Below are 27,011 nucleotides of genomic sequence, written 5' to 3'. Positions count from 1 at the left end.
GCAATAGTTTCTCTGCTGTACCAAGCTATAAGTTTATTCTCAGGTAATAGCGGAGACACAGCTTCAGATTTTAGCACTATTCACACACACAAAATTCTCTTTTGCCTAACATCCCTTGCGCTGTGATTACTCTTTACACAACTGTACCCCGATTACACTTCCATCTTGTACTAGACACAACCAGGAGCAGCCAAGTTAAGTTCCAATAGAAACCCCTTACATCCTTTAGTGATTTTGATTATATTACCCAATAGTCAAATAATTTTAATCAGATTCTCTCTCTGCCTGCTGCCTGCAGCAGTCCCTTATAGACTATTTCTGTGGGAAAAGGGCCCATTTTCCCTCAGAATAGCTGTAAAGGCTTCTGGGGACAGAAGCGTAGTGCTGGTAGTAGTCACTCTACCTGACCCCCTTAGCCTAGACCATTTTTCCAGAAATTTACAGGAGTCCGGACTCTTCCTAAAATACATAAACTGAGCCGGCGTTCCTTTAGGGAACTGTCCCGACTTAGACATCTGGTAACCCATACAGAAGGACTTTACACACCAATCACACAAGAAGGAAAGTCGGGTTCATCAGAGCGATGCCCGGTGCAACACACAAAAGGAGCCCACAGGCTACTGCCTCAATCGCCCTTGCTTTCACACTAAGGGTTTTACCCAAGGCGCGTTGCGGCTGCGATTGTGCAGATTTCACTCACTCATACCGTGGGAAGAGGAACCCTTTGGTCAGCCGATCCCCGGATAGAGACGGCGCCCAGACTCAAACACACCACAGGGAGGACGGATAGACACAGAGACAAGACAGTCCTCAGTCTGGACAAAACACAGAAATAATTACCTGACCAGATTCCTGATGTCAGATCCCGGGATCCCTACCAGAACAGTGTGGGAACCAACAGGTTCGATGGCGTAGACTTCACTGTGGTCATGTACCCTTCCGTTCTGGCAGAGGACTGCTCGGGCCAAATGCCTTAGTGCCAGCTTGCCACGGCCGACCTAAGAACAGTCAGGAGTCACACGGCCCCAGTGAAGACGGTTGCCATCTCAGTGGAACCTCCAAATTGTCAAAGTCGGATTCAGGACTCACATAATTTGTCAGACCACTCTGTTTATTAACAAAGTGCTTTGCCAATGAAACCAGATGTGAGCCCCTCTCTGAGGCTAAAGACAACTTATTTATACAGCTAAGCCAAAGCCAATTTAACATAAGAGACAAAAGGAAGCAGAAACATACATATCTTATTTGCATACTAATGTTTACCAATCTCCTAGCTCAGTAGGAGCTGTAAGTTAATTAGTTTGAGGACCCATTGTCTCACACGCCTTAATGTTTCTCTTCCTGACAACTATATCTCAACAAACCCTTCAAGTAGCATTTCTTTAATGAATTATAATTTCAATATAATTCATTCTACTTTCACAGTATGAAAGTCTTCTCTTGGTTAGAAGAGAAATGTGCCAATGCCCAGAGGAAGGAATAGGCAGACAATATCTCTCTTGAGCACTGTCCAGCAGGCAAAAAGGAAGCTTCTGCTCACCCTCGAAGATATGGAGTTAGTTTTTTGATGACACAGGAGAGGTATATAGCTAGCGAAGTGAAGGGATTGTACAAGGAGAAAATAACTTCCTGGGTGCCTTTCACCTGAGGATCTCACTACTGAGTTTTACAGCCCATATTTTACAGATGGAGCAAAAAAAATTATTGAGTAAGCCTAATAGATTTGCTCAAAGTCACACAGTGAGAGAAGAACCAAGAAGTTCTGAGCCCTATTTACTGCTCTGAGGACCACATCACCTAAACCACATCACCTCCATAACAGAAAGATAGAGTTGGTCTGAGAACTATCCTCTGACCTCATTTAGTATGGCCTCTTGACACCTGAGCCTCTCACTGCCTAGAGGAGGTATGCACCTTAGTCAGAAGGACAATGAAGGACGGAGAGTTGATTATGTCTAAGTGGCTCAGTCACACCTCCACAATTTCACAACTGTTTGCTCACTGTAAGGGCATGGCTACACTGGAAACTTCAAAGCGCTGTTGCGGGAGCAAAGTGCGAGTAGAGAGCTCTCCTGGTAATCCACCTCCACGAGGGATAGTGTTATGTAGTGTTGTGAGATAGAATTAGGGTGACAGTTAAATATTAAACAACCCAGTATCACTAATGCTTGGCACTGTAAAAACTCAATTAGTGGTTTGAATTACCTAATAACTTCAAAAGTGCTATCTTGAAGCAAACAAGACTCAGTTAAATTCTGATCAGCCTTCACTGCTGGTGTCAACAGTATAGTAGTGGGTGGGAGAGGAGAGGTGAAAGTTCTACTGATGTGCTCATATGTTTTCAGTCAACAAGCAAACAGTGGAGCTGCTTAACAGTGTGGTCCAAGGAAACAACTGCAGGGGTATCCCACAATAATGACTTTGCGCTGGAAATCTAGAAAACCATTATTTTAAACCCTAGCCCGGGGTGGGCAAACTACGGCCCACAGGCTGGATCTGGCCTGTCAGGGCCTTGGATCCAGCCTGCAGGATTGCTACCCCCATGGCACTACGGGCCCCGAGCCGCTGCTGGAAGTGGCCAGCACCAAGTCCCTGTGGCCCCTGGGGGAGGGAGGGCAGAGGGCTCGGCGCACTGCCCTCACCTGCAGGCATCACCTGCCACAGCTCCCATTGGCCAGGAACGGGGAACCACGGTCAATGGGAGCTTCGGGGGAGGTACCCACGGGCGAGGGCAGTGCGCAGAGCCCTCTGCCCTCAACCCCTTGGGGCTGCAGGGACGTGGTGCTGGCCGCTTCTGGGAACGGTGCAGGGCCAGGGCAGGCAGGGAGCCTGTCTTAGCCCTGCTGCGCACCGCTGCCACCCCAGAGCTGCACTCCGAACCCCTCCTGCACCCCAGCCCTGTGCAGTAACCCACACCCCTCCCACACCGCAACTCCCTGCCCTGAGCCCCCTGCCACACCCGTCCTGCACCCCAACCCCCTGCCCTGAGCCCCCTCCTGCACTCTGCACCCTTCCTGCACCTCAACCCCCTGCCCTGAGCCCCCTCCCACCCTCCTGCACCTCAACCCCTGCTCTGAGCCCCCTCCCGCACTCCCCACCCCCTCCTGCCCCCAACCCCAAGCCCCCTAACCTCCTGCCTTGAGCCCCCTGCCACACCCAACCCCCTGCCCTGAGCCCCCTTGTACACCCTGCACTCCTCCTGTGCCCCAAACCCTTGCCTTGAGCCCCCTTGTACACCCTGCACCCCTCCTGTGCCCCAAACTCTTGCCCTGAGCCCCTTCCTGCACACTGCACCCCCTCCTACACCCTAGCCCCCTGCCCTAGCCCTACATTCATGGCCCTGCATGCAAGTTACCCACCCAGATGTGGTCCTTGGGCCAAAAAGTTTGCCCACCCCTGCCCTAGCCTGTAATGTGAAAATGTCTGATACAGTCAGTGATAGTTATGAGTAGTTTTTTATAATTAAGAGTGAAGAGCCTCAAGAAGTGCCTGAAGTATTTCTGTTTGCAGTCTTGTTGTAGCTGTGTTGGTCCCAGGATATTAGAGAGACAAGGTGGATGAAGTAATATCTTTTATTGGACCAGCTTCTGTTGATGAGAGAGACAAACTTGTGAGTTTACAAAGAGCTCTTCTTCAGGTCTGGGAGATGTACTCAGCTGTCACAGCTAAATACAAGGTGGAACAGATTGTTTAGGATAAGTAGTTAACACATTTCAAGGGACCATTCAAGGTGAAGAGGCCCATTAACACCTCTGCAGTCATGGGAAGGAAGCAGAGAGGGAGGAGCAGCTGTGAGGAATTGTTAATGGGTTACAGATTGTTGTAATAAGCCATAAATCCAGTGTCTCTATGCATCTGATGAAGTGAGCTGTAGCTGACGAAAGCTTATGCTCAAATAAATGGGTTAGTCTCTAAGGTGCCACAAGTACTCCTTTTCTTTTTGCGAATACAGACTAACATGGCTGTTACTCTGAAACCTGTCTCTATTCAGTCCATGATTTTTAGTATCTAGCAAAGTTATGAATTTAAGCTCCCAAACTCATCTTTTGAAGGTGGTGTGCACATTTCCTTTGAGGATGAGGGCTGAGAAGTCAGATGTAGAGTGTTCACTTTGTGAAAAGTGTTCCCCCACAGGGGACAGGGTGTTTTTGTCTTTTATCATTTTTCTGTCTGAGTTCATTAGAGAGCATAGTGATTGTCTGGTTTCACCCACATAGTGGCTATTGCGGTATTTAGTGCACTAGATGAGGTACACCACATGTTGGATAGGCATGTGTAGGACCCATGGATCTCAAAAGGTGTGTTGTGGGGGTTGTTGCCATTATAGCAGTGGAGATGTCTACAGGTTTTGTATCTGTTCTGGAAGGGTCTGGTGCTGCTTTAAGTTGGTGTCCTGGTCTGTGGGGAGCTTGTTTCTGATGAGGAGCTTGGACAGGTGAGGGTTGATGTAAGGCCAGAAGAGGAGGTTCAGGAAATATTTCTTTTAGGATAGGTTCCCCATTGAATATTGGGTTGCCACCTTTCTAATTGCTATTAGCTGAGGCCCTACCCTGTACCCTGCTTCCCCCAAGGCCCCACCCCTTCTCCACCTCTTCCCTTGAGGCCCTACTCTTGCTCAGCCTCTTCTTCCTAAGGCCCCACCCCCATCACTGGCTCCTCTCCCTCCCTGCCACTTGCTGGATAGTTTTCCTCCTCCTCTTCCAGCTGGGCTCCCTCTGCTCTGGGGCTGGGACAGGAGCTGCTGTTGCCAAGTAGGAGCAGGTAGGAGGCAGCCCCAGCTGAGCAGGGGCTGGCACAGGTTAATGATCCCATGCCTCCCCCTGCCCCACAGTAATGGACTCTTGGTGTCAAAAAAATAGGAATCTGGCAACCCTAAATGGCACCTGGACACAGACTGACTGGGTAAAATTTGGATGGGTGGCAACCCTAATTGAGTATAGGTTTTAGTTGTTTGATACCCCGTATGGTTTCCAGTATGGGGTGTGGGGGGGGAGGGATAGCTCAGTGGTTGTAGCATTGGCCTGCTAAACCCAGGGTTGTGAGTTCAGCCCTTGAGGGGTATGTGGGGCAAAATCCATTTAGGGATGTGGGGCAAAAATTGGGGATTGGTCCTGCTTTGAGCAGGGGATTGGACTAGATGACCTCCTAAGGTCCCTTCCAACCCTGATATTCTATGATTCTATGGCAAGGAGGGGTGGGTGGTTTCTGTATTGAAGCAGGGTCTCTCAGGGTATTTGGGTGGCCCATTCCAGGATATGATCTACTTCTCTGGTAAAGTGATAGTGGTTTTGTGTGTGTTAAGGTATATATCCCAGACTTTCTCCTCAGAGCATATTCTGTGGTATCTGAGTGCCTGGCTATAGATAACAGATTTCTTGGTGTGTTTAGGGTGGTTACTGGATCTGTGAAGGTATGTATGGTGATCCATAGGTTTCCTGTATATAGTTGCCTGTAGGGCTCCATTGTTGAAGCTGATTGTGGTGTCCAGAAAGTTGATGCTGGTGTGGGAGTGTTTTATAGGGAGTTTAATGGATGGGTGGTGGTGGTTGAAGTTGTGGTGGCAGTCTGAAGGAGTTTAAGTAGTCTGTCCAGAGGATGAAAATATACTCTATGTATCTCAGGTATTTCACTGGTTTCCATGGTGCATTTGTCCAGAAATTCTCCTGCAAGGTGGTCCATGAAGAGGTTGGCATATTGAGGAGCCATCCTAGTACCCATGGTTTGGACAAAGTGTGTGTTGTTGAATGTAAAATTGTTATGGGTGAGGATGAAATGGCTGAGTTTGGCAATGTTTTTGGGGTAGATATCTGATGGTTGTCCATTGTATTGCAAATATTTGAGGCAGGCAGCTAAGCTGTCATTGTGAGGATTGCTGTAGAGGGAGGTGACATGGCAAGAAAGTTTGTGGAGGAAGTAGGTTGTGTCCTGGAGCAAGCTGGCCTTGTGTGTCAAAATCTGCACAACGCTTTCAAAAGAGAAGCCTGGGAGCTTAAATTTGAAATTTTGCTGGATGCTAAAAATCATGGTCTGAAGAGACATTGTGGCTTATTACAACAACTTGTAACCCACTAACAAGCTCTCAGTAGCTCCACCGCCATCCTTTCCTCCCTATGACTGCAAGACTGTTAACAGGCTATTTCACCTTGAATTGTCTATTGAAATATGTGAATTACTTATGTTAAACAATCCTTTCCCTCTTGTATTGAGCAATGACACTGGGTATCTACCTTTCCCAGACCTGAAGAAGAGCTCTTTGTAAGCTTTCAGAGGGGTAGCACTGTTAGTCTGCATCAGCAAAAACAACGAGGAGTCCTTGTGGCACCTTAGAGACCTTTATTGCTCTCAGCGCTAAAACTACCACTGCTGGTTTGGGGTGGGTTTTTTAAATTGAGAGCTCTCTCTCAGCGATAAAGTGTGACTACACTGTAACGTGGGCAGTGTAGACATACATTTGTTAGGGTATTTAGTCATAAGCTTTCGTGGGCTATAACCCACTTCATCAGATGCAACCTGATGAGGGTTATAGCCCACAAAACCTTATGCCCAAATAAATTTGTTAGTCTCTAAAGTGCCACAAGGAGGACACCTTGTTTTTACTGGGACAGATTAACACAGCTACCACTCTGAAAATTGTGGGTGAGTTGCTCTTAAAACTAATACTCCCAGAGTTTGAGAGTAGGCCCCCAGTTGGGATTTCCAGAGTCCTGATTTCTAGCAGAAAGTCTGATTGTCACTCCCCTTTAAACACTGCTCGCTGGATGGAGTTTAGGGCAGATGTGGCCTCATGCAAATGTAAGTTGAACTGAGAGCAGATGCGTTTGGTGTCTGGCTGGGGACTGTCTGAGTTGGGTCTCACCTGCCTCGTTTTCCCCCCCCTTCTAGCGTGCCTGTTCTTGGGTCTGCTGAATCCTGCATCGCCAAACCCTTTCTCTTGCCCCCCTTCTCAGGTGTAGGCGGGCGCAGCCCCGCCCGCTCCCGCCGAGTACCGGGCCCGGGCCCGGCGGCCGGCTCCGAGCGGGCGAGCCGCTTTCTGGCCGAGCCCGGCTCGCGCGGAAGGAGTCAACCCCCGCCCCGCTCGATGCCAGCGCCGCCGGAGCGGGGCGGGGCGAGAAGTTGCGGGCGGCTCTGGGCGTAGGATGGTGCCAGAGGCTGCGGGGTTGGAGCCCGCGGGCGCTGCTGCTGCTGCCGCCGCCGCCGCCGCCGGGGCGCTGTGAAGGGGCGGCGAGGGCCAGAGCCGCGCTCCCCTGCCGCCGCCGCGGGGGTGACTGTCCCCGGCCATGGGAGACTCGGTGTTCAGCGAGAAGCCGGCGCTTTGCTACGCGGTGAGTGCGCGCCCGGGGCTGCAGCCGGGCGGGGGCGCGGGGGCTGGCAGGGCCTGTTCCGGGGATGCGCGGAGGGGCTCCCGCAGTTAGGGCGCCGGCCCCCCTCTGGCAGGGACGTGGCCCGCTTCGCGCCGGGCGCTGCCTGGGCTGCAGAGCCCCGGGCTGGGCGCGCCTGGGTGGGGGACCTGCCCCTCACGCCGGCGCAGCTGCGGGCGGGGGAAGAGGAAGGCACCGACTCCCCCGCCGGTGACAGCGGTCACGGAGCAGCCAGGCACCCTGCTCGGCCCCGGCCCCGGCCCCGCGGAGCCGGCCCGCCAGTGCCCCGCCGTGGGGCTCTCTCTGCAGGGGCCCCCCGTGGCCCAGGCAGCGCCGCGAACTTGCCCGCGCGGCTGCAGGCGGGCAGGGACGGGGCTGCGGCGGCTGGGCTGCAAGAGCGGCGTCTGGAGCGGGAGCGGGGATGAGGCTCCTCGGCTGAGTGCCCAGTGGCTGCGCGTGGGGGACCGGTCCCTTTTCCTCCTCAGTCCGCTGGCTCCCTGGGGGCAGGCAGGCTGGAAGAACAGGAACAAAACTCTCCAGTTTCTAATGATCTGCGAGGGCTCAAGAAGTGGGGCCAGTGTTTGCTTGGACAGTGGGTAGTCGGAGAGTGTGTGTGTGGTTTTTTTTAAGGCATTTCTTTTCATATGAATGCACTTAAAAAGGGGGTTGTGGTGGTTTGCATCTGGGTGTGGGGTTCCATGGGATCCCTCAAGGCTTCCTCTTTCTTTCCTCCCCAGTGAGAGGCCGGCACTGTGTGTGTGTGTAACAGGACTGGAGTTTGTCAGCTCTCCTGTCTGCCAAGAATAAAGTGCAGGGGAAGGAGGATGCATCTCCTTAGAATTATTTCAGAGTAGCAGCCGTATTAGTCTGTATTCACAAAAAGAAAAGGAGGACTTGTGGCACCTTAGAGACTAACATTTATTTGAGCATAAGCTTTGGTGAGCTACATGCATTCCATGAAGTGAGCTGTAGCTCATGAAAACTCATGCTCAAATAAATTGGTTAGTCTCTAAGGTGGCACAAGTCCTCCTTTTGTAAATAGGTTAAAATACTGGAGATTTTTCTTTGTAGGAGGGATAACGCTGCCTTTTTTGAAGAGAGGGTGAGATGTGGTTATTTTTAAAATTAACACAAGGAAATTTTTAAAAGCTAGCTGTGTTAGTACAATCTGTTAGTATAATACAAGCCATAACCAGTTAATTTCTTTTTGTAAGGCAACTTTTAGAACTGGGCTGTTCTTATATAATGTACTTTAAAGAAGTGATGCGACTCTTCATCACAGTTATACTGGCATTTTGTCCTTTTTTCCTAACAAGTTGAATGGAAGAATGAATTGCCAGTACTTGAAGTCATTTTCAGTTACTGATTTGTTTGCTGCTTCTCCGGCATTTTATGGGATAAGACCATATTGTATCATTTACTTCACAAGAGCTGAGCTCTTGAGAAACCACTTCCTTTTTTACTAGCCTTATTAGGAGCATTTTCTCTGTTTGGGTGAAAAAAGCTACTGTCTCCACTGTTTATTGCCTGAAGCCATATGTAAAAGTTAGAATTAAGAACCTGCTCACATTTACACTGGTGTAAATCAGGAATAATTCTGTTGCAGTCAGTAGTGTCACATAGATGTAAATCATGTATGAGTGACAGCAGCATTGGGCCTGTAACTTTTTTCAGTGTTGGAATTCAGCTGCTAGGAAAACTAAGGACATCCTCTTCCATGTAGTCCGATGTCCAATCGTGAGACAGAATGTGGCAACTTGAACTACTAGGGCTCAATCCCCACGTTATTTCAGCGATTGTCATTATACAACTTTTATGTTGCACAGTTGTTTAAGTGAACATTCAGGAGTGAAGTAGTGTTTGCAACTTTCTTCAGTACGTACTTTTATACGGAGTGTGGGGTTCTGAAAATATTTTCATACCCACTCAACCACAGTATTGCTCCGCCACAGATAGTACTTAGTAGACTCAGCTAATGAAAAAGATTCTAAAAACTGGTTGCTTCTATAGGGATACTTTAAATCTATCCTGGCTCTCTGTAGTGGTAATAAATCTGCTGAACTATTCGTTAGTGTCAGTAAATGAGCAGTCCCTTTGAAAATCTGATATTCCACTCTTATTTTTTTGCTTTTCCATCTTTGGTTGAGGTAACTGTATATACAGTACCTGTTTACCATGATACATACAGAATCCTATTGGTTTGGTAGGATAATAGCCCCACTGATATTGAGAAGTTTCTCAAACCGACACAATTTATAGAGACTAGGTGGGTGAGCTAATATTTTGTATTGGGCCAACTTCTGTATAAAATAAGAGATTAACTCAGCCCACCTTGTCTCTCTAATATCCTGGAACTAACACAGCTACAACAACACTATATGCATAAAATTTGTCACATACTAGAACTTCTGTTGCTTCCTGTGATCATGTTTGTAAGCCCACCATGAAGCTACCAGCTACAACCATGTTGTTGTTTCTCTTGGTTTGCCACTAGTTCATTTTTATGTCAGCGGGCTGCTGCCATGAAGTTCAGGTCTGCCGTCCTGCAAAGAATCAGGCTCCAGGATCAGCTACATCAGAAAAGTGGCAAGAACGACAACTGTTGTAATTGTGGTGTTTTGTTTGAATTATTCTGCATCATGGTAGAGGAGAAAATAACTTTATTTTTATAATTACATCAATAAATCTAATTTCCCTTTAAAAGACCTAATTGAGCTGTATTGGCCTAATTGAGCTATATTGTCTATATGAAAAATGCAAAGGCAGGATAACCGTTTGATAGCAAGATTTACATTCTGATCCAGCAAAGCACATATGCATGTGCTTAACTTTAAGCCTGTGAATAGTAGTTGACTTCGGGAGTTTAACATTTAAGCACAAGCTTAAGTATTTTGTTGGATTGAGGCCTTAGACACTACTACTTGAATGTCACTTATTGATATTCTTTTTAATTGTAAATAGTTGTGTGGACTAAATAAAAAAAAGTTCTCGGATTGTCTTAATGATGATCCGAAATAAAAATTGTGCTCTTACAGTATTTAGCCACAAATATTTATATTGGGACTATATAACAATATTTCTGTTTTTTATTAGGACTGTTTACTTATGTGCCATTCTTTAAAAAATAAAAGAGAATGAAATAACATAGAATATCATTGTAACTCACAAAGTTCATGATATATTTCTAAGCATGTGCTAGGTATAAAAAGTGCTAAGTGCTGTTGTCCATAAAGAATCAGGTGTAACTACTGTATTTAGTTGAAACTAAAATTATAATATGGAAAGTGGGATTGCCTTCTCGGATCACATGACTGTCATAGGGTTTGATCCTTCTCCTTTTGACATTGGTGGGAATTTTGCTATTGATTTCAGTGGGAGCAAGATTGCCAACTATTTTCTTATTTCACAGCTATGCTTTGGTGGAGCCTTATCACTGAAAAAAACACTTCAACTGGTGAAGTTTATTCCTGTCAACTAGTTGGAACATCTTTCCATTTTGAAATCTATTTTTTAAAAGTCAGCTAATGGGAAATTTTGGTGATTCAATTAAAATGGTTTTTCTTCACAATTGTTCTTTCAGCCTGTTTTCTTGTTTTAACTTAATTCCATTACTACCTCCTAACTATATGATTTGGACCACCCCAAATAATTCCTCTCCCTAGTTGGTGTTTACATCATTGCAGTATTGTAAATACTTGAAGATGCTTATTTTGCCTTGCCAGTTGCTATCTAGCCAAGTAGGATGCTTTAATCTTTCCTCCCAAGCCAATCCCATTAGCCTGTTAATTATCTTCATTATTCTCTGCAGAATCCTTTTTATTTAGTCATTTCTTTCTGGTATTGAGGGGGTCTAGAGCTGAATACAGTGTTCCAGGTGCTGTTTCACAAGAGCTGAATAAAGGGGGATTGTCACCTCCCTGATCTGGGATGGGAAGCCTCTGCCTATTCATTCTTAAATTTATATTCACTTTTGAAATCTTTAATAGCAATTTAAAAAAAATGCTACAGCTTCATGTTTTTTATCTTAAATACTTATTAAGCAGTATTATAATATTTACATTATTTTTAAAAGGTCATTGCTAACTGAAATAGAGTCAATTAAAGATTTAAAAGTAGTTTTAGGCACTACACCTGATTTTAAGTTCCTGTGGTGGTGTGGTGGGCATAAATCCCTCCAATGGGTCAGGGTCTAGCCTGAAGATAGTGACTTAAATCAGCCCTGCCCTGAGACATATGCCAGAAGTGGCCAGCCTGGAGAGAGAGGCTGGAGTTATCAGGAGGGACAAGAGATAAAAGGGGAAGGCAGGCCTTGGAGGTGGCTGCCCTGATCAGCAAAACTCTCACTGTTCAACTAGCTAGGAGGGAGAGAGCGAGCGAGCATACTCTCTCAACCTGAGGAAAAGAGAAGGTCTAGTTATTTCATTGCATTTTTTTGAGGAAAAGAAGGTGGTTCCCCCAGCAATAGTCAGGGACATGTCCTTCTTTCTGGCTCAGTCTTTGGTCAATTGACACTCAACTGCTGTGGCACCTTCGCAGACTCTCTAACTTTTGTGCTTTTTAAATATTTCTCTCTCCTGTTGCTGTGCACAGGGGAGTATGACTATGCACATAGTGCTTTCCAAAAAAAAGTGTGATATTTAAGTTAGAAGTGTCCTTTAAAACTAAGAGCTCGGACAGTAAAAATCCATGGTTGAGGAAAATCGAAGTACTTAATTTTTTTGCAGAATCCTAGACTTATTTTTTAAACAGAGTTGCTTGTACTTCTGGTTTGAAGGTATGCTATCTGATGTCGTGTGTCTGAAGCCCTTCTCAGATTGAAACAATAGAACTGTGTGCTACAAACATCTCCCTTTTATTTCAAAGGTTATGGTAGGTCTCAAGTGTAATTTATTTTAGTGGAATGATAACTTTTTTTTTTTAAAAAAAGATAATAGTTTTTTCAATTACTCAAATAATCAAAGGCCTATTCAACTGTTTTCATGTTGCTGTTTCAAATTAATAGAATTTCAGGATACAAGGAATATTTTCAGCTACATTGCATGAGCAAATTAGCTAGCCCAATTAGCAACAGTTTTTCTGGGCCTGAGTTTCTAGTTTTTACAGATTAACAAATCTTATTGTCTGCAGAAGTGTGGGTTGTTTTTTCTGGAGAAAAATGATAGATCATGATTTGAGATTATTGAGCCCAATCTTACATTCTTTACTTGGGGGCAGAATTCCCATTGACAGCGCGATTCACAAAATAAAATCATAAGAATTTGGGAAGTGGCTTTTCTGCTAAACTTTATGGGTTTTTTGTTTTTTTTTAAAGTGAGGAAATGAGCACTTTGTCCCACTCAACAATGAACCCTATGTCAAGCTTAGAATGATATTTATGGACACTGGAGTCTATTCATGTTTCGTCAACCATGGAAAGTTTCAGTGATTCTGACCATTGAGAACCCAGGTTGAAAGAAGAGGAGGTCTCCTCTATTGTAAAGACATAAGATTTTATTCTACTATGTCACAAGCTCTTAGAAAGTTACAGAGTGAAAGTACAATTCAGTTCAAATTAATTAGTTAGCATTTTCACCGCATGGTACAAAATATTAAGTAGTCTTGGCTCTGCACATGCCTATGTATATGAATTTTGTACCTCTTGGTGGTATAGATATTATGAGAGACAACTCACTGATTTTTCTTGCCCTTATATTGGATAATTTATCATTACAGTGGGATTTATAATCTTTGTGATTGAAGAATTGTCCTTACTGAGGTACTGCTTAATAAATCTATTTCTGAGCTGAGCTTGAGGTTATTAATTCAAATAGGCACAGGAGTTCTTAACTTTAATGCAACCATCTAGGACTCTAGTAAAATGCTGAAGCCCCAAGTCAATTCACTTGTGTATTAGTACAGTAGAACCTGAGTTACAAACTGCTCAGGAATGGAGGTTGTTCATAACCCTGTACAAAAACGTTATGGTTGTTCTTTCAAAAGTTTACAACTAAACATTGACTTAATACAGCTTTGGAACTTTACTATGCCGAAGAAAAATGCTGCTTTTAACCACCTTAATTTAAATGAAACGAGCACAGAAAGTGTTCCTTCCCTTGTCAAATCTTTAACCTTTATTTTCTTAGTAGTTTATGCTTAAACACAGTGCTGTACTATATGATCCCACAGTAGTCTGGGGTGAGTGACTGGTTTCTTGGGACTGGGAGCAGCCTGGTGTGGTGTTGTGTTTGGTTTGAATGATCTTTTATCGTGAGGCCCAGTTTGTCTGGGTGATAGGATGGACTGGAGAGTCTAGGGTGATTGTTTGTGCCTCTGTGGTGGGACTGGTACAGTGATCTGTGAGTTAGTGAAATCTGATTATGGAACACACCACCTGTTTGGGATATCTGCCCTGTTTTCTGGCAGTCTGCCCTGAGGTGGGCACTTACAGTAGGGTGACCAGGTGTCCTGTTTTTGTAGGGACAGTCCTGATATCCAGGGCTTTTTCTTATACAGGTGCTTATTACACCCCCATTCTCTGTCCTGATTTTTCACACTTGCTTTCTGGTCACCCTAGCTCAGTCATGGGCCACTCCAGACAGTGTGATAAGGAAACTCAGTATAGTTCATCTCTAATAGGAGATTTGGCCAACCTGCATTAACACAGCTGCTCTGTGAATGAACTTTATAGCACAGTATTGTGGAAGTCTGTGCAAGTAGCAGATTCTCACGCAGTTGGTCAGTAGCAGGCTTAGTCCTGGAAGGAAAGTTTGCCTTGTAGATAATGCACAGGCTTGGTAGCTGAGAAATCTGGGTTCTAGTCCAGGCTCTGCCACACATTCCGCATGTAATTCTGGACAAGTCACTTCACCTTTCTGTGCCTCAGTTTTCCTGTGAACATACTTCCCTGTCTCAGGGAATTGTTTTTGTGGATTAACTCATTAATGCTTGGGAGGTGCTCAGATACTAAGGTGGTGTAACAGAAATAAAAATAATAGAATCTGTGGGGTTGGTGTTTTTTATCTAATGATTTGATGGTCCTGTGTTTCAGGTTTTTTCCCACTGGAACTCAACAACTTTCTACATCCGCATCTGGGTCAGCGTGAGCTGCGACTTTTGTTTAGTTTTTACATTTCTTTCAGCCTGGAGAATGAAGTTATTCACTCTTATGACTATCAGTGCCATAGAAGTATTTAGATAGTCAGTGCAATTTTTCTTTTAGTTGCTGGTTATTTTCAGTTTCTGGTCCCTGGTCTACGCTACGCTTTAATGTTGGTATAATTAGGTCTCTTAGGAGTGTGGGAACTCCACACCTGAGCGACATAGATATACTGACCTAATCCCCCATATAGACATGGCTACCGCCTCTCGGGGAGGTAGAGAACCTATACTTACGGCAATGGGAGAAGCTCTGCTGTTGTCAGCGTAGGTAGCATCTTCACTAAGCACTGCAGTGCAGCTATGCTGTTGCAGCTTTGTAAGGCTACATCTGCACTGTGCACCTTACAACAGCACGGCTGTGGCACTGCAGCTGTGCCATTGTAAGGTGCGCTGTGTGTAGCCACGCTTTATTGCGAGGAGAGAGCTCTCCTGGTGACAAAATAAAACCACCTCCCATGAGGGGCGGTAGCTTCTTCCCCGGGAGCATGGCTCCCACCAACAAGACACTGTCCACACCGGTGTGTTTTGCCACTAAAACTTTTGTCGTTCAGGGGTGTGTTTTTTGTCCCCCCCTCCACACCCCTGAGCGACAAAAGTTTTAGTGATGAAAGTGCCGGTGTAGACACAACCTAAATGTAGACAAGCCCCTAGTCTCATGCTTTATTAACACAATACTGCAATGCATAGACTGCAGGGGAATATTTTTATAAATTCCAACAGAAACATATGTAAAGTCAGGATGTATTTCTTTTGTTGCAGCTTTTGAAAAATCTTAATTTTGACACAAAATCTTAATTTTGACTCAAAATTGACCTGATACTATCCCCTTAAGAAACAAACCAATTCTATTTGATATGCTTAGCTAAGTCTCTTGAAGACTTTAATTTCATAGTTTGTTTCTTCAGTTTTGACTACCAATATACACCTCTGGTTGTTCATTGCTTAGTGTCCTCTGGGGAAATACAGTTCTCTTCTTGTGTTTGAATGCAATACCTGTTTCCATAGTGATGGCCCAGCTGAACTTTTAATGGGTCGATGAGGTACATTTAGAGTTCATGTTTCGTCATGTTCATCATTTTCTAAAGGTATTTAATGATACAAGAATGGAAATAAAAGTGCTTCATCTATCCAGGGAATACAGAAGGTGTGCATGCAATGTACTCATCACATAAGGAATAAAAAATCCTTTATAAAGTGAAGTCAGGCTAACACATCCATGTTCGTGTTCACTAGCTGTATGGGAGTGTCTCCTCCAAAAGCTCCCTTGGGGAATAGCTTGTGCCTTATCAGGATTAACGGGTTTAAAAAAGAAAAATAAGAACTGTTTTCCTTAGTAATGATTGTAAAACTTTATCGACTCTACAAAGTAAAGGATTTCCTGCATATATTTTGTACTAAAAATCAAAAAAGAGGGTGTTAGAAAGTGCTGATGTGAAAAGGGATACTAAAGTAGTAGTTTTTTTTATAGATTGCCTGTAACAATTCTACAGTACTGCAATGTGAATTAAGTTTATTGCAGTTGTATGAGAAGTGCGAGTGTCATAACTATACAAAGTGGAGTTTGGTGATGCTCCAAAAGTGTAAAAAGAAAAGGAGTACTTGTGGCACCTTAGAGACTAACCAGTTTATTTGAGCATAAGCTTTCGTGAGCTACAGCTCACTTCATCAGATGCATACAGGCTGTTACTCTGAAACCTCCAAAAGCGTGTCTCTGCATTTTTGTGATACATGTCTGAGTCCTACTTAGACGTGATACCAGGAGCCTATGGTATCTGCCACTTCATGACCACCTTGATTTGTTTGTCAAAGATTGTGTGTGTTGGTTTGTTTTGGAATGTGCTAACTTTGTAGAGTCTGAGCCTGATTATGATGTCAGTTACTTTGGTGTAAAACCAGATTAACTCTGACTTCAGTATCTCTGAAAAGCAGGCTGGTTCAGTTGGTGCCTAAATATGGATTCAGGCGCATAACTCAGGTGCCTGAATTCTGTAAATGTCATAGTTGATGATATACTGCAGGACTGATTTTTACATAGGCATAACATCTCAATCGAGTATAATTTTACTGATCAACTTGTAATACAAACTATCATCAATATTGACATCAGTAGCAGTTGATTAGAACTTCTGAAATTAAGCACTTTAATAAATGTCGTCTTAATATGTATTGAGGTACCAAACTTCTGGCACTCAAGTTTGAAAATTTTGGCTTGAATGTCTACATTTCTGGAAGCATGCAGTATTCTTGCAGAACACCACAAACCCTGACATGTATTATTTTGCAATACATGGAAATGTAATATTATTCAAGTTTCTATTTAAAAAGCACATTGTGAAGAGTTGTCAGGATACATTGTTAAGCCTGAATAAAACTGAATAGAGTCTAAGATTTCTTCTGTCCCTTGTCAGTGTATACAAATCCCTGATCACGTACTCAGGGATGAGAGTATAAAGTGTGTATTGTACATCTCCATGTCAATGCAGGCCGGACCCTTTTTTACCTGAACAGAGCAGTCCTCTTTTGTTTTTGTTTCCAGTCCATTTTGTAAATTGTGCATAGTAATTTCATATTTAAACACATTTTAAAGTGAAAACAGAATCTGAAGATGAAAAGTTGAGAGATAAATATTAAGCTGATTAAAGCACTGGGGATATGTTAATGCATGCACATGGAAAAACAACCCATTGGGACCTTGAGAACTATAGCCCCATTGAGTCCATCCCTTGTCTTGCCAAGATATGTTGTAGGTCTTCAAATGGATTTTCAGGCCAACTTTTAAATTCTGTAATGCTAGCTGCTCCCTCTTCCTTTTGGCAAATTATCTTGTGTCCAGTGACCCTCTGGGTGAAACAACCTGACTTCTTGCCTTTCATTTATACCATGACCGTAGATGTTTTCTTGTTTTCTCTGTGGTAAATGGTTCACCTCCTATATCATATCACACTGGCATTAGTATTTGTATAATTAAATTTCCCTTTAATGGATACTTACAAGCTTTGGAAGCTTTCCTGCAAAAACTAGGTATAAATAACAAATGAATGATTTTATTTTAGATTAAAAAGTGTAAGTACTGGGGAAGTGGCCACATAATTAATGAAGTTTTGTATGTCTACCAGCAGAGTTTGGTGTGAGTGGGTGGGGAAGCCCCTTCACTAGTTATGTTCCTTCTTCTCTGACATGCCAAAGTGTGGTATTGTGTATTTTTTCTCATGGAGGGCTTTTGTATCAGGCTTCCATAGGATTCCAGCTTGTCATCACCCCTGTTAAGTGAATACAAATAGATGCTAGGGGAGACTGATGTGATTTGGCCTGCACTGTCACCAGTATGTATATATGTCAGAGTTACAATTTATGAATGTCACAGTTCTTGTGCTCTTCCCCTTGCCTAGCAAAAAATAGGCTTAGGTTCAAGCCAAATAAGAAGGAAGCTATTCTGAAAGACTGAACAAGGGTTCTGACCTGCTCAGATACAGAGAACACAGAAGTATGTGGCTACCAGGTATACCACTTCAATGAAGGCACATTTGTCAACCTAGTTTGCAGTATCAGGATAATTTTGGATTAATTCCTGCTCCTAGATTCTTATCAGAGCTGAGTCATGCAGTCCATCTTTCCACTTTTTGGCTTAGAAGCAGCAACCATTCCTTTCTAATAGAGACCTTTCTACATCAATCTATGCCCTTGTAATCTCAAGGCTAAATTGCTGCAGTGCTGCCTTCTCGGGCCTACCCACAAAAACCACCTGGAAGCTTCTGTTAGTATAGAATGTAGGGCCATGCAACACTTGTACTTTGCATTGGCCACACACACACTTTGGGCAGTTCTTAAAATCCAGATCCCATATGTTGATTTGTATTGGCCTATATTGCATGACTCATAAAGAAAAGCCTTATGGAAGTTACAATCTGCCCTGAAGGGATGCCAGGCCAGAATGTAGGCCTACCTTCGTAGCATCATGGTATCATAGAAATGTAGGGCTGAAAGGGACCTTGAGAGGTCATTAAATCCCATTCCTTGAGCTGAGGCAGGACCAAGTAAACCTAGACCATCCCTGACAGGTGTTTGGCCAACCTGTTCTTAAACTCCAATAATCAGGATTCCATAGCCTTTCTTGGAAGCCTATTCCAGAACTCAGCTATCCTCATAGTTAGAAAGTTTTTTCCTAATATCTAATGTCCCTTATTGTGGAGTAAGCCCATTACTACTTGTCCTACCTTCAGTGGATATAGAGAACAGTTTCACCGTTCTCTTTATAATAACCCTTAACCTATTTGAAGACTTATCAGGTCCCTTCTCAGTCATCTTTTCTAAAGATTAAACAAGCCCAGTTCTCCCCCACCTTTCCTCATAGGTCATGTTTTCTAAACCTTTTATCATTTTCAGCTGAGGCCCCACAGTGCCAAGTAGAGTAGGACAATTACTTCCTATGTCTTATGACACTGCTGTTAATATGCCACAGAACAATATTAGCATTTTTCACAACTGCATCACATTGTTGACTTGTATTCAATTTGTGATCCACTAAAATTCCCAGATCCTTTTCAACAATAATACTGATTAGACAGGTTTCAGAGTAGCAGCCGTGTTAGTCTGTATTCACAAAAAGAAAAGGAGTACTTGTGGCATCTTAGAGGCTAACAAAGGTATTTGAGCATAAGCTTTCGTGAGCTACAGCTCACTTCATCGGATGCATTCAGTGGAAAATACTGTGGGGAGATTTATACACATAGAGAACATGAAACAATGGATGTTACCATATACACTGTAACAAGAGTGATCACTTAAGGTGAGCTATTACCAGCAGGAGAGTGGGGTGGGGGGGAACCTTTCGTAGTGATAATCAAGGTGGGCCATTTCCAGCTGTTGACAAGAACGTCTGAGGGACAGTTATTCCCCATATTGTAGTTAGTTTCATTTTTTCCTTTCTCAGTGTAGTAATTTGCATTTGTCTTTACTAATTTAACTTTGTTGATTTCAGACCAATTCTCCAATTTGTCAATGTCATTTTGAATTCTAATCCTATCCTCCAAAACGATTGAAACCCCTTCCAGCTTGGTGTCATTCACAAATTTCATAAGCATACTCTGCACTTCAATAATGAAAATACTGATTAGCACTGGACCCCATACAGACCACTAAGACCCCACTAGGAGCATCTACCCAGTATGACAGTGAATCATTGATAAATTTCTTTGTGTATGATCTTTAAACAGATCGTGTACCCACCTACAGTAGTTTCATTTAGACACTTCCCTAGTTTTCCTTATGAGAATGTCATATGGGACTATGTCAAAAGCCTTCCTGGAATCAAGATCTATCACATCTACAATAACACTGTCAAAGAAGGAGATTAGTTTGGTTTGGTATGAGTCGTTTGTAACAAATGCATGCTGGCTATTCCTTATATCTCTATTGTCTTCTTTGTGATTACAAATTTCTTGCTGGTTAGGATCCATGCTAAGAAGTTGATTTAGGAAAAGAGAAACTTACAATTGTGTGGGTTTTTTTTTTACAGCTTATGTACATATGTAATGCACTGGAATACATATTTGTATTCATTTTGATGCATGTTTATGTGCTGTGCCTTTATTTCTTGTTTGTTGGAAATATTTCTCTTGAGGTTATCCACAAGATTACCCAGTGACCACATTATGATTGGTCTGTAAGTAATGGCAGTTGCATAGCTACCACCATATCTGAGAGAGATAGATGAGGCTGAATGGTTCCTTGACTGTATAACAGTTCAAAAGCTCTTTCTGGTTAGAAGGTATTTAAATTGTCTTGTTGAGAGCAAATTGTGTAATTTTGTAGCATTCTACAATGTGACAAAATGGCTGATGTTAGTATGGTGGATCCTGCGCTTTTCTTGGCAAGGGCTAAGATGCTACCCCTTGCCCCTGCTTTTGGGGCATCGAGGGCCCTGCTAGTGGCCCAGGAAGGTGGTAAAGGTGGGAAGCAGGGGAGGGGTCTGGATTTGCTCCTTACTCTAAGTCTCAGCCCCTGTGGGTTCTTACCCTCTTCCCCCTGGGGTGGGGTACCTTCAGTCCTTAGATGCTGGGGCAGGGTCTCCCTTACTTCAGTTTTCTGATCTTTCCAGTCTCATAGCACATCTCCAGCCTCCTTCTCCTTGTCTGCCTGAAGCAGGGGGGTTTTATTAGATTCCTGACAGGGTCTTAATTGACTGCAGGTGCTCCAATTAACCTGTAGCCACCCTCCCTAGTCTACAGGGAATCACACCTTAATTAGCCTTCGGCTTATATATTTCCCCTCTAACACTACTCCCTGGCCCTCCTGTATCACAACTTGTAAAGGACAATGGAGGGAGAAATTACTGTTTATCTTAAGTTACTTATATTATCTTTTTGACAATATATAAGCTTGTGAGGTGCTCAGACAAAACTAGATTTGTCAGTATAATGCCTGATTGTAATTTCTAAGTGTTATGCTACAGTCAGTACATGTAATACTTTAACTCAGCTCTGGGTTTTGTGAAATTCTTTCCCCTAAAATCCTTCTTCCTTTAAGAACAAGTACCTCATTTATAGTGTATTTAACCCATTAAAAAATGGTGCTTGCTGCAGAAGTAGTTAAGCTAAAAAGGACACACAATTGTCTATTTTCAGTAGACAAAGTAAATCACCCAGGAGAAAACACTTATACCTAAGATGTACTGGTAGGGGAACAGTAGTTGTTACATTATAACTAAGTATACTTGTGTCAACTGTTCCACTGGTGAATGGATGCACATTGCCTTATTTTAGGTCCCAAAGCATCAAATCAACAGTCAGCTTCATTGCACATACAGCACTTAGCACACTGGGGGACAGGTCCATGACTAGGGATCCTAGGTGCTACAGTAATACAAATCATAAATAATAATCATAATCATAATACTCACTATACATTGGGTTCTCAGCATTATTCAACTTCATTACAATCTGTTCTACAAAGATGTTAGTGAGGACAGAATTGGTTGTACAAAGTTTGCTAGCCCTTAAGGAAAATTCCTATAAAATGTAATAGCAAGCAATAATCTTTCTGTATGCCCCCCCATCAATTTGTATATGTAATTTAATAGATAATCACATCTTTCCAATAGAATTCTGAAGGATGGCTCAAAACTCTACAAAAACATCAATCTGTGTACTAAATGTAGGTTTTACAGTAATTTTGCAACCCTATGGATTTCATCCCTGTTAATTCCTAGTTTCTCCCTTTCTCTTTGTTTCTGTCTTTCATAGGGACCTGCATGTTTGGATATCCAACATTCTAAGGGATGTCTCCATTTTGGCTTGGGTTGTAATTCCCAGCTCAAGGAGATGTATCTGCACTAGCTCTCGTTGAGCCAGTATGCTAAGACTAGAGTGTATCCACATAGGCGCAAGCAGCAGGAAGCACTAGACACCTGAGTATGATCCTCTTCAAGACACTGGCTATGTACTTGGGGTGGCTAGCCCCTTTCTGCTGCTCATTGTGCTGCAGGTGGATGCTATTTGTAGCATGCTAGCTCTGTCAGAGTTAAGGTGGATGTCTCCGAGTCAGAATTTACAGCTCCAGCTCAAAGTGTAGACATACCCTTAAAGTCTAAATTGGTGTAACTCAGACACAGAGTGAAGCACAGCAAGAAAATCAGTTAACATATTACTCTCCTGTAGGTCACCCTTTACTTTAATATACATCTTCGTTCCACTCTTACTGATACTAGTTTAAACTGCTGTCTTGCTTGCATGTTGGTGAGTCGATGTAAGTAGGTGTATGTAGATTGAAATTACACCTTTTTACATATCCTATCTGAATTTTGTTAATAAAGTTTAAGCACCTCTGTGTGGGAGCATACTTAGCAGCTTACTTCTTGGAGGTTTACAGCCATTAGCAGGGCTCTTTAGACCAGGGGAAGTGACCTCTTGACTGGATGTATTTATTGTTTCTCTTGGGAATCTCTTTCCTCTTTGGGAAGAATGGCCGTAGCACACAGTAATATAATACTCTGGAAACAAACTAGTGCAATTATTACTCATGTGTTTTGCAGATTAGTAGGCCTATCCTGCTCCCAGTGATTTCGGAAGGCACTTCTGTTATGTCTCAAAGTTTTTCTACCTTTTTTTGAGGAAAAAACATTGAGCTGGAATTTTTCATACTGGGTCTAAGGATGAAAGTCAGTTGTTTATTCCCTTGAAAAGGTTAGCAAAATTCCAGTTGACCAATATTTATGAGAGATCAGAGCCTGGAGATGGGGATAAAATCCAGTCATTTATTTTATGCTTGGATGACTTCCTTTAAAAACTTGAGAATTGCTGTGGACATAGGGCCATATTCCTAAAGGTATTTAGGTGATTACATTTTAAATGTATCATTGTGGCTACAAATACCCGCGTTTGATTATGAAGAATTCCACAAAGAGTGATACTTTCTAAAATATTTTTATAAGGTACTTTGGCCTTTTCATAAATCACTTAACTTCCTTTCTTCAGTTTCTTCATCTGTAAAATGGGGACAGTTCAATGAACGTTGTTGTGAGGCTTCACTGGAGAATCAGCCTCTTAATTTTAATAAGTACTTAAAAGTACAGAACAGCTCTAGAATTGAGCCTAATCTTTGTAAAGTGCTGTGAAAAATGAAGTGTTTTATAAATGTTAAGTATTATTTTTATTATATCCCACATTTCCCCCTGTCACCCCAGTCTCATTTGACATTTCCATGCAGGAAATTCATGTGGCAGGACCTAGGGGTTCGGAGTGTGGGTGGGGGCAGAGGGTTGGGGTGAGAGGTCAGAACTCCAGCAGGGGGTGTGGGTTCTGGGGTGGAGCTGAGGATGCGGGGTTTGGGTTTCAGGCTGCCCCAGGGTTACAGTGGAGAGAGAGTACTCTCCCCAGCGCTCTCTCCCCGCAGCAGAACTTGGGCTGGGGCCGTAGGATAGGCGCCTCTTCACCGGCTGTGGCAGGTCCGCGGTTGGGTTGGGGCTGGGGGAGTGGCACCTCTTCACTGGCTGCAGCAGGTCCAGGGTTGGGTTGGGCTGGGGCCGGTGGGGAGAGGCGCCTCTCCTTCTGGCTGCGGCAGGTCCGGGGCTGGGGGAGCAGCATCTCTCCCTGCCACAGCCCTGAGCGCCTGCGCAGCATTTAATAGGCTGCTGTTTGGCCACGCAGCTTAGATGGAATTTAGCTCTAAATCTGTGTCACCCTGCTGCTCCTTTGGAGAAAGTGTCTTTGCAGGAGCAGCAGAACCTCAGATGTGATTCTCCACTGGTTTTGGGGAGGCCAGAGTGTTCAGCCTAAGGGAAGAGGTACATATTTGTCTTTTCTCAGCAGCCTTCTCTTCACACTTCCCCCCAGCAGTTGAGAATCCTGCCCAGGTTGTCCTGCTTTTGCATATAGTGGGATGCCAGAGTGTAGGGGAGAGAAGAGTTTGACCTGCTGTTTCCTCAATGAGAAGAATGAAGCTAACACTTCATCATTTTCACTCTGCTGCAGTTTGCCCCCCAGTGTGATGTGTAGGAGGAGCAGGTAGTAACACAGGCCTGGTTCTGTGGAAAAGAGGATTGAGACAGGGTTGAGGAGGAAAAAAGTTTAGAGGAGTGGGAGACAAGGAGAGTGAGAAGACTGACCGTGTGTGTCAGAGAGAAGGGGATACATAGGGGAGGCCCAGTGTCAGCGCTCATCAATTTGGGACCAAGTGCAATGTACAACTGAAGTGGTAGCTGAAACAAACATAGAGATTATTTTGAGCTCTCAGAAGTATTGTCTGTAAGCTCTTTTGGGTAGAGATACAAGGTGAAATCCTTCCCCCGTTAATGTCAATGGCAAAATTCCCATTGGCCAGGGATCTTACCCCTAGTCTCCATGTGCTTCATACAGCAATTCTGGAAGGAGCCTCTGGGAGCTATGAAATAAAAATGGTGTTTAATAATTTAAAACAACACTCTAACATTTTGGAATCTTCCACTCATGTGGGAGAGATTTTTCCCCCCATCTTCTTTGCCCTATAGCAAACAAAAATTGAAGTAAAGTCCTGCACGTTGTATGTATGAAAGTCAGGAATTTTTAAATTTCCTCAGCAACGGTAAAAGGAACATGTTCAACATAAAAATCACACTTCTGGCTGATGTTTTGTACCCATCATACTTACAGGTACCACCTAAGAAGACTGTAACTGGAAGAAATTACATGAACTTCACTGCTCTTCCAACGCCATTTGTTTGTTTTGTCAGTTTCAAAGTTTCCCCTTTACCATCCCTTATAAACATAGGCAGTGGAGCAGAAAAACTTAGCATTTATTTATTTTTAAATCAGGACATACTACCTAACAGTTTGAAGGAGGGAGACAGAATAAAATCAGAATGGTTCAGAAAGGCTGCATCACCAATTCCAATTTGCTTCTGGCTCCTTCTCCTGTGTCCAGACAGAAAACCCACCCATGGGTTCTCTACCCAGGTCCTGATATGGATTTGCAGAAACTGTGGCGTGCATTTCCCTGTCATAGGAAGCTGGGTTGGGGGAGATCATGCAGTGTGAGAAGTGCGTACTGGTAGAATCTCTCAGGAGGCAGGTGGAAGAGCCAAGGGAGGAGGTGGCTGGGCTGAAGAGCATGCATATGAGGGATTAATTGAAAATATGCATATGCAGACCTCCACATTTAAGGAAGAAATCCAGCTGGAGAGGATTGTGGTAGCACCACCAGGAAAGAAGGAAACTGCTCCTTCACTGGGAGGAACCTGGCTGCTGGTTTCCTCTGGCAGCAGGCAGTGCTCTACCTTTGCACCACCATCCATAGAGAGAAAAATCTGGTGTGCTTCCCAGGCAATGAGGGATGAGGAATCTCCCCCAAAAGGTGGAGGACGAGAAGCAGCCATGTACCCCCTAAGGCTGGGAGAATCGCATCCAGCACTCCCACCAGCCTTCATTTCTTCTTGGAAGTCAGTGGCTCCCACCTAAGGGGGATGGAGGCATGCATCTGCAGGCCTGACCTGGCATCTGGAGAGGTGTATTGCCTGTCAGGGACTCATATCTGAGATATTACAGAAGAATTGCAGAGGATCAGCTGGTGCTTGTGACTGCTATTCCATGCTGCTCATAGAATAATAGGGATGGAAGAGAACTCAGGAGGTCATCTAGTCCAATCCCCTACTCAAAGCAGGACCAACACCAACTAAATTATCCCAACCAGGGGTTTGTCAAGCCAGGCCTTAAAAACCTCTAAGGATGGAGATTCCACCACTTCCTTACATAACCCATTCCAGTGCTTCACCACCCTCCTTGTGAAATAGTGTTTCCTAATATCCAAGGTAGACCTACCCCACTGCAACTTGAGACCATTGCTTCTTGTTCTGTCATCTGCCACCACTGAGAACAGCCTAGCTCCATCCTCTTTGGGACTCCTTTCAGGTAGTTGAAGGCTGCTATCAAATTCCTCCCCCTCCCCCCACTCTTCTCTTCTTCAGATGAAATAACCCCAGTTCCCTCAGCCTCTCCTCATAAGTCATGTGCCCCAGCCCACTAACCATTTTCATTGCCCTCTTCTGGATTCTTTTCAATTTGTCCACATCCTTTTTGTAGTGGGGGGACCAAAACTGGACTCAATACTCCATGTGTGGCCTCACCAGTGCCAAATAGAGGGGAATAATCACTTCCCTCGATCTGCTGGCAATGCTCATCCGTGTGGGCACTCATGATGCTGCAGGGTATGACCCTGAGCAGATCAAAAATGACTACAGGGCTTTGTGAGTAAGGATAAAGGAGTTGTGTGCAGGTAGTAAGCTTATTGAATTTTCTGGTCCAGGCAGACACACCCATCCTGGAGGTAAACATACGAATGCGGACTTGTCACACTACTGGAATATTGGTATAGAAGGGTACAGCTTGTCCAGGAAGAACAGGCGGAGAAGAGGGAGGAGGGTTGCCTTGTATATTAAAGATGTATACACTTGCACTGAGATTGAGATAGAAGTGGGAGGGCAGACCTTTTGAAAGCCTGAGTAAGGAAAAAAGGGGTAAAAAACAAGGGTGATGTCATGATAGGGGTGCACTGTAGACCACCTAACTAGGAAGAAGTGGTAGATGAGACTTTTTTAAAACAACTAATGAAATCATCCAAAACACAGGACTTGGTGGTGGGAGACTTCAACTACCCAGACATCTGTTGGGAAAATAATATAGCAGGGCACAGATTATCCAAATTCTTGGGAATGTATTGGAGAGAAGTTTTTATTGCAGAAGGTGGAGAAAGGAGCTAGGTGAGAGGCTATTTTGTATTTGATTCTGACAAACTGAGAGGCACTAGTTGAGAATCTGAGGGTGGAAGACAGCATGGGTGAAAGTGATCCTGAAGTTATTCGAGTTCCTCATTCTAAGGAATTGCAGGAGGGGAAACAACAGAATAAAAACCAGGGTGGATCTGATTTAAATCTAGTGATTTAAATAATGATTTAAATCAATTTGTCAGGAAGACTCAATTTAATAATGGATTTCTACATAAAAGTGCATTTTTTTTGGTTGTTATAACCTTAATACATATTCTTCACAA

At 43.8% G+C, this 27,011-nt stretch overlaps 1 protein-coding gene across 2 annotated transcripts in view; it reads left to right on the top strand.

Moving 5' to 3' along the window:
- The window catches only part of ARHGAP6 (Rho GTPase activating protein 6), a 510,120-nt gene that overhangs the window by 236,443 nt on the left and 246,666 nt on the right, over positions 1-27,011 (top strand). Inside the window, exon 1 of one of the 2 annotated variants that reach the window (XM_084643363.1) lies at positions 7,021-7,322. The exons of the other annotated variant lie outside the window; for it this stretch is intronic. Coding sequence (XP_084499489.1) covers positions 7,278-7,322 — 45 coding nt within the window. The 5' untranslated portion in view covers positions 7,021-7,277. Of the gene's footprint in view, positions 1-7,020; positions 7,323-27,011 lie in introns of those variants that run through there. 2 annotated transcript variants of the gene reach the window in all.

This window comes from Lepidochelys olivacea (genome assembly GCF_965140295.1).
Source record: "Lepidochelys olivacea isolate rLepOli2 genome assembly, chromosome: 1".
In the NCBI taxonomy this organism is placed as follows: domain Eukaryota; kingdom Metazoa; phylum Chordata; order Testudines; family Cheloniidae; genus Lepidochelys; species Lepidochelys olivacea.
This window is presented reverse-complemented; position numbering and strand designations above follow the sequence as displayed.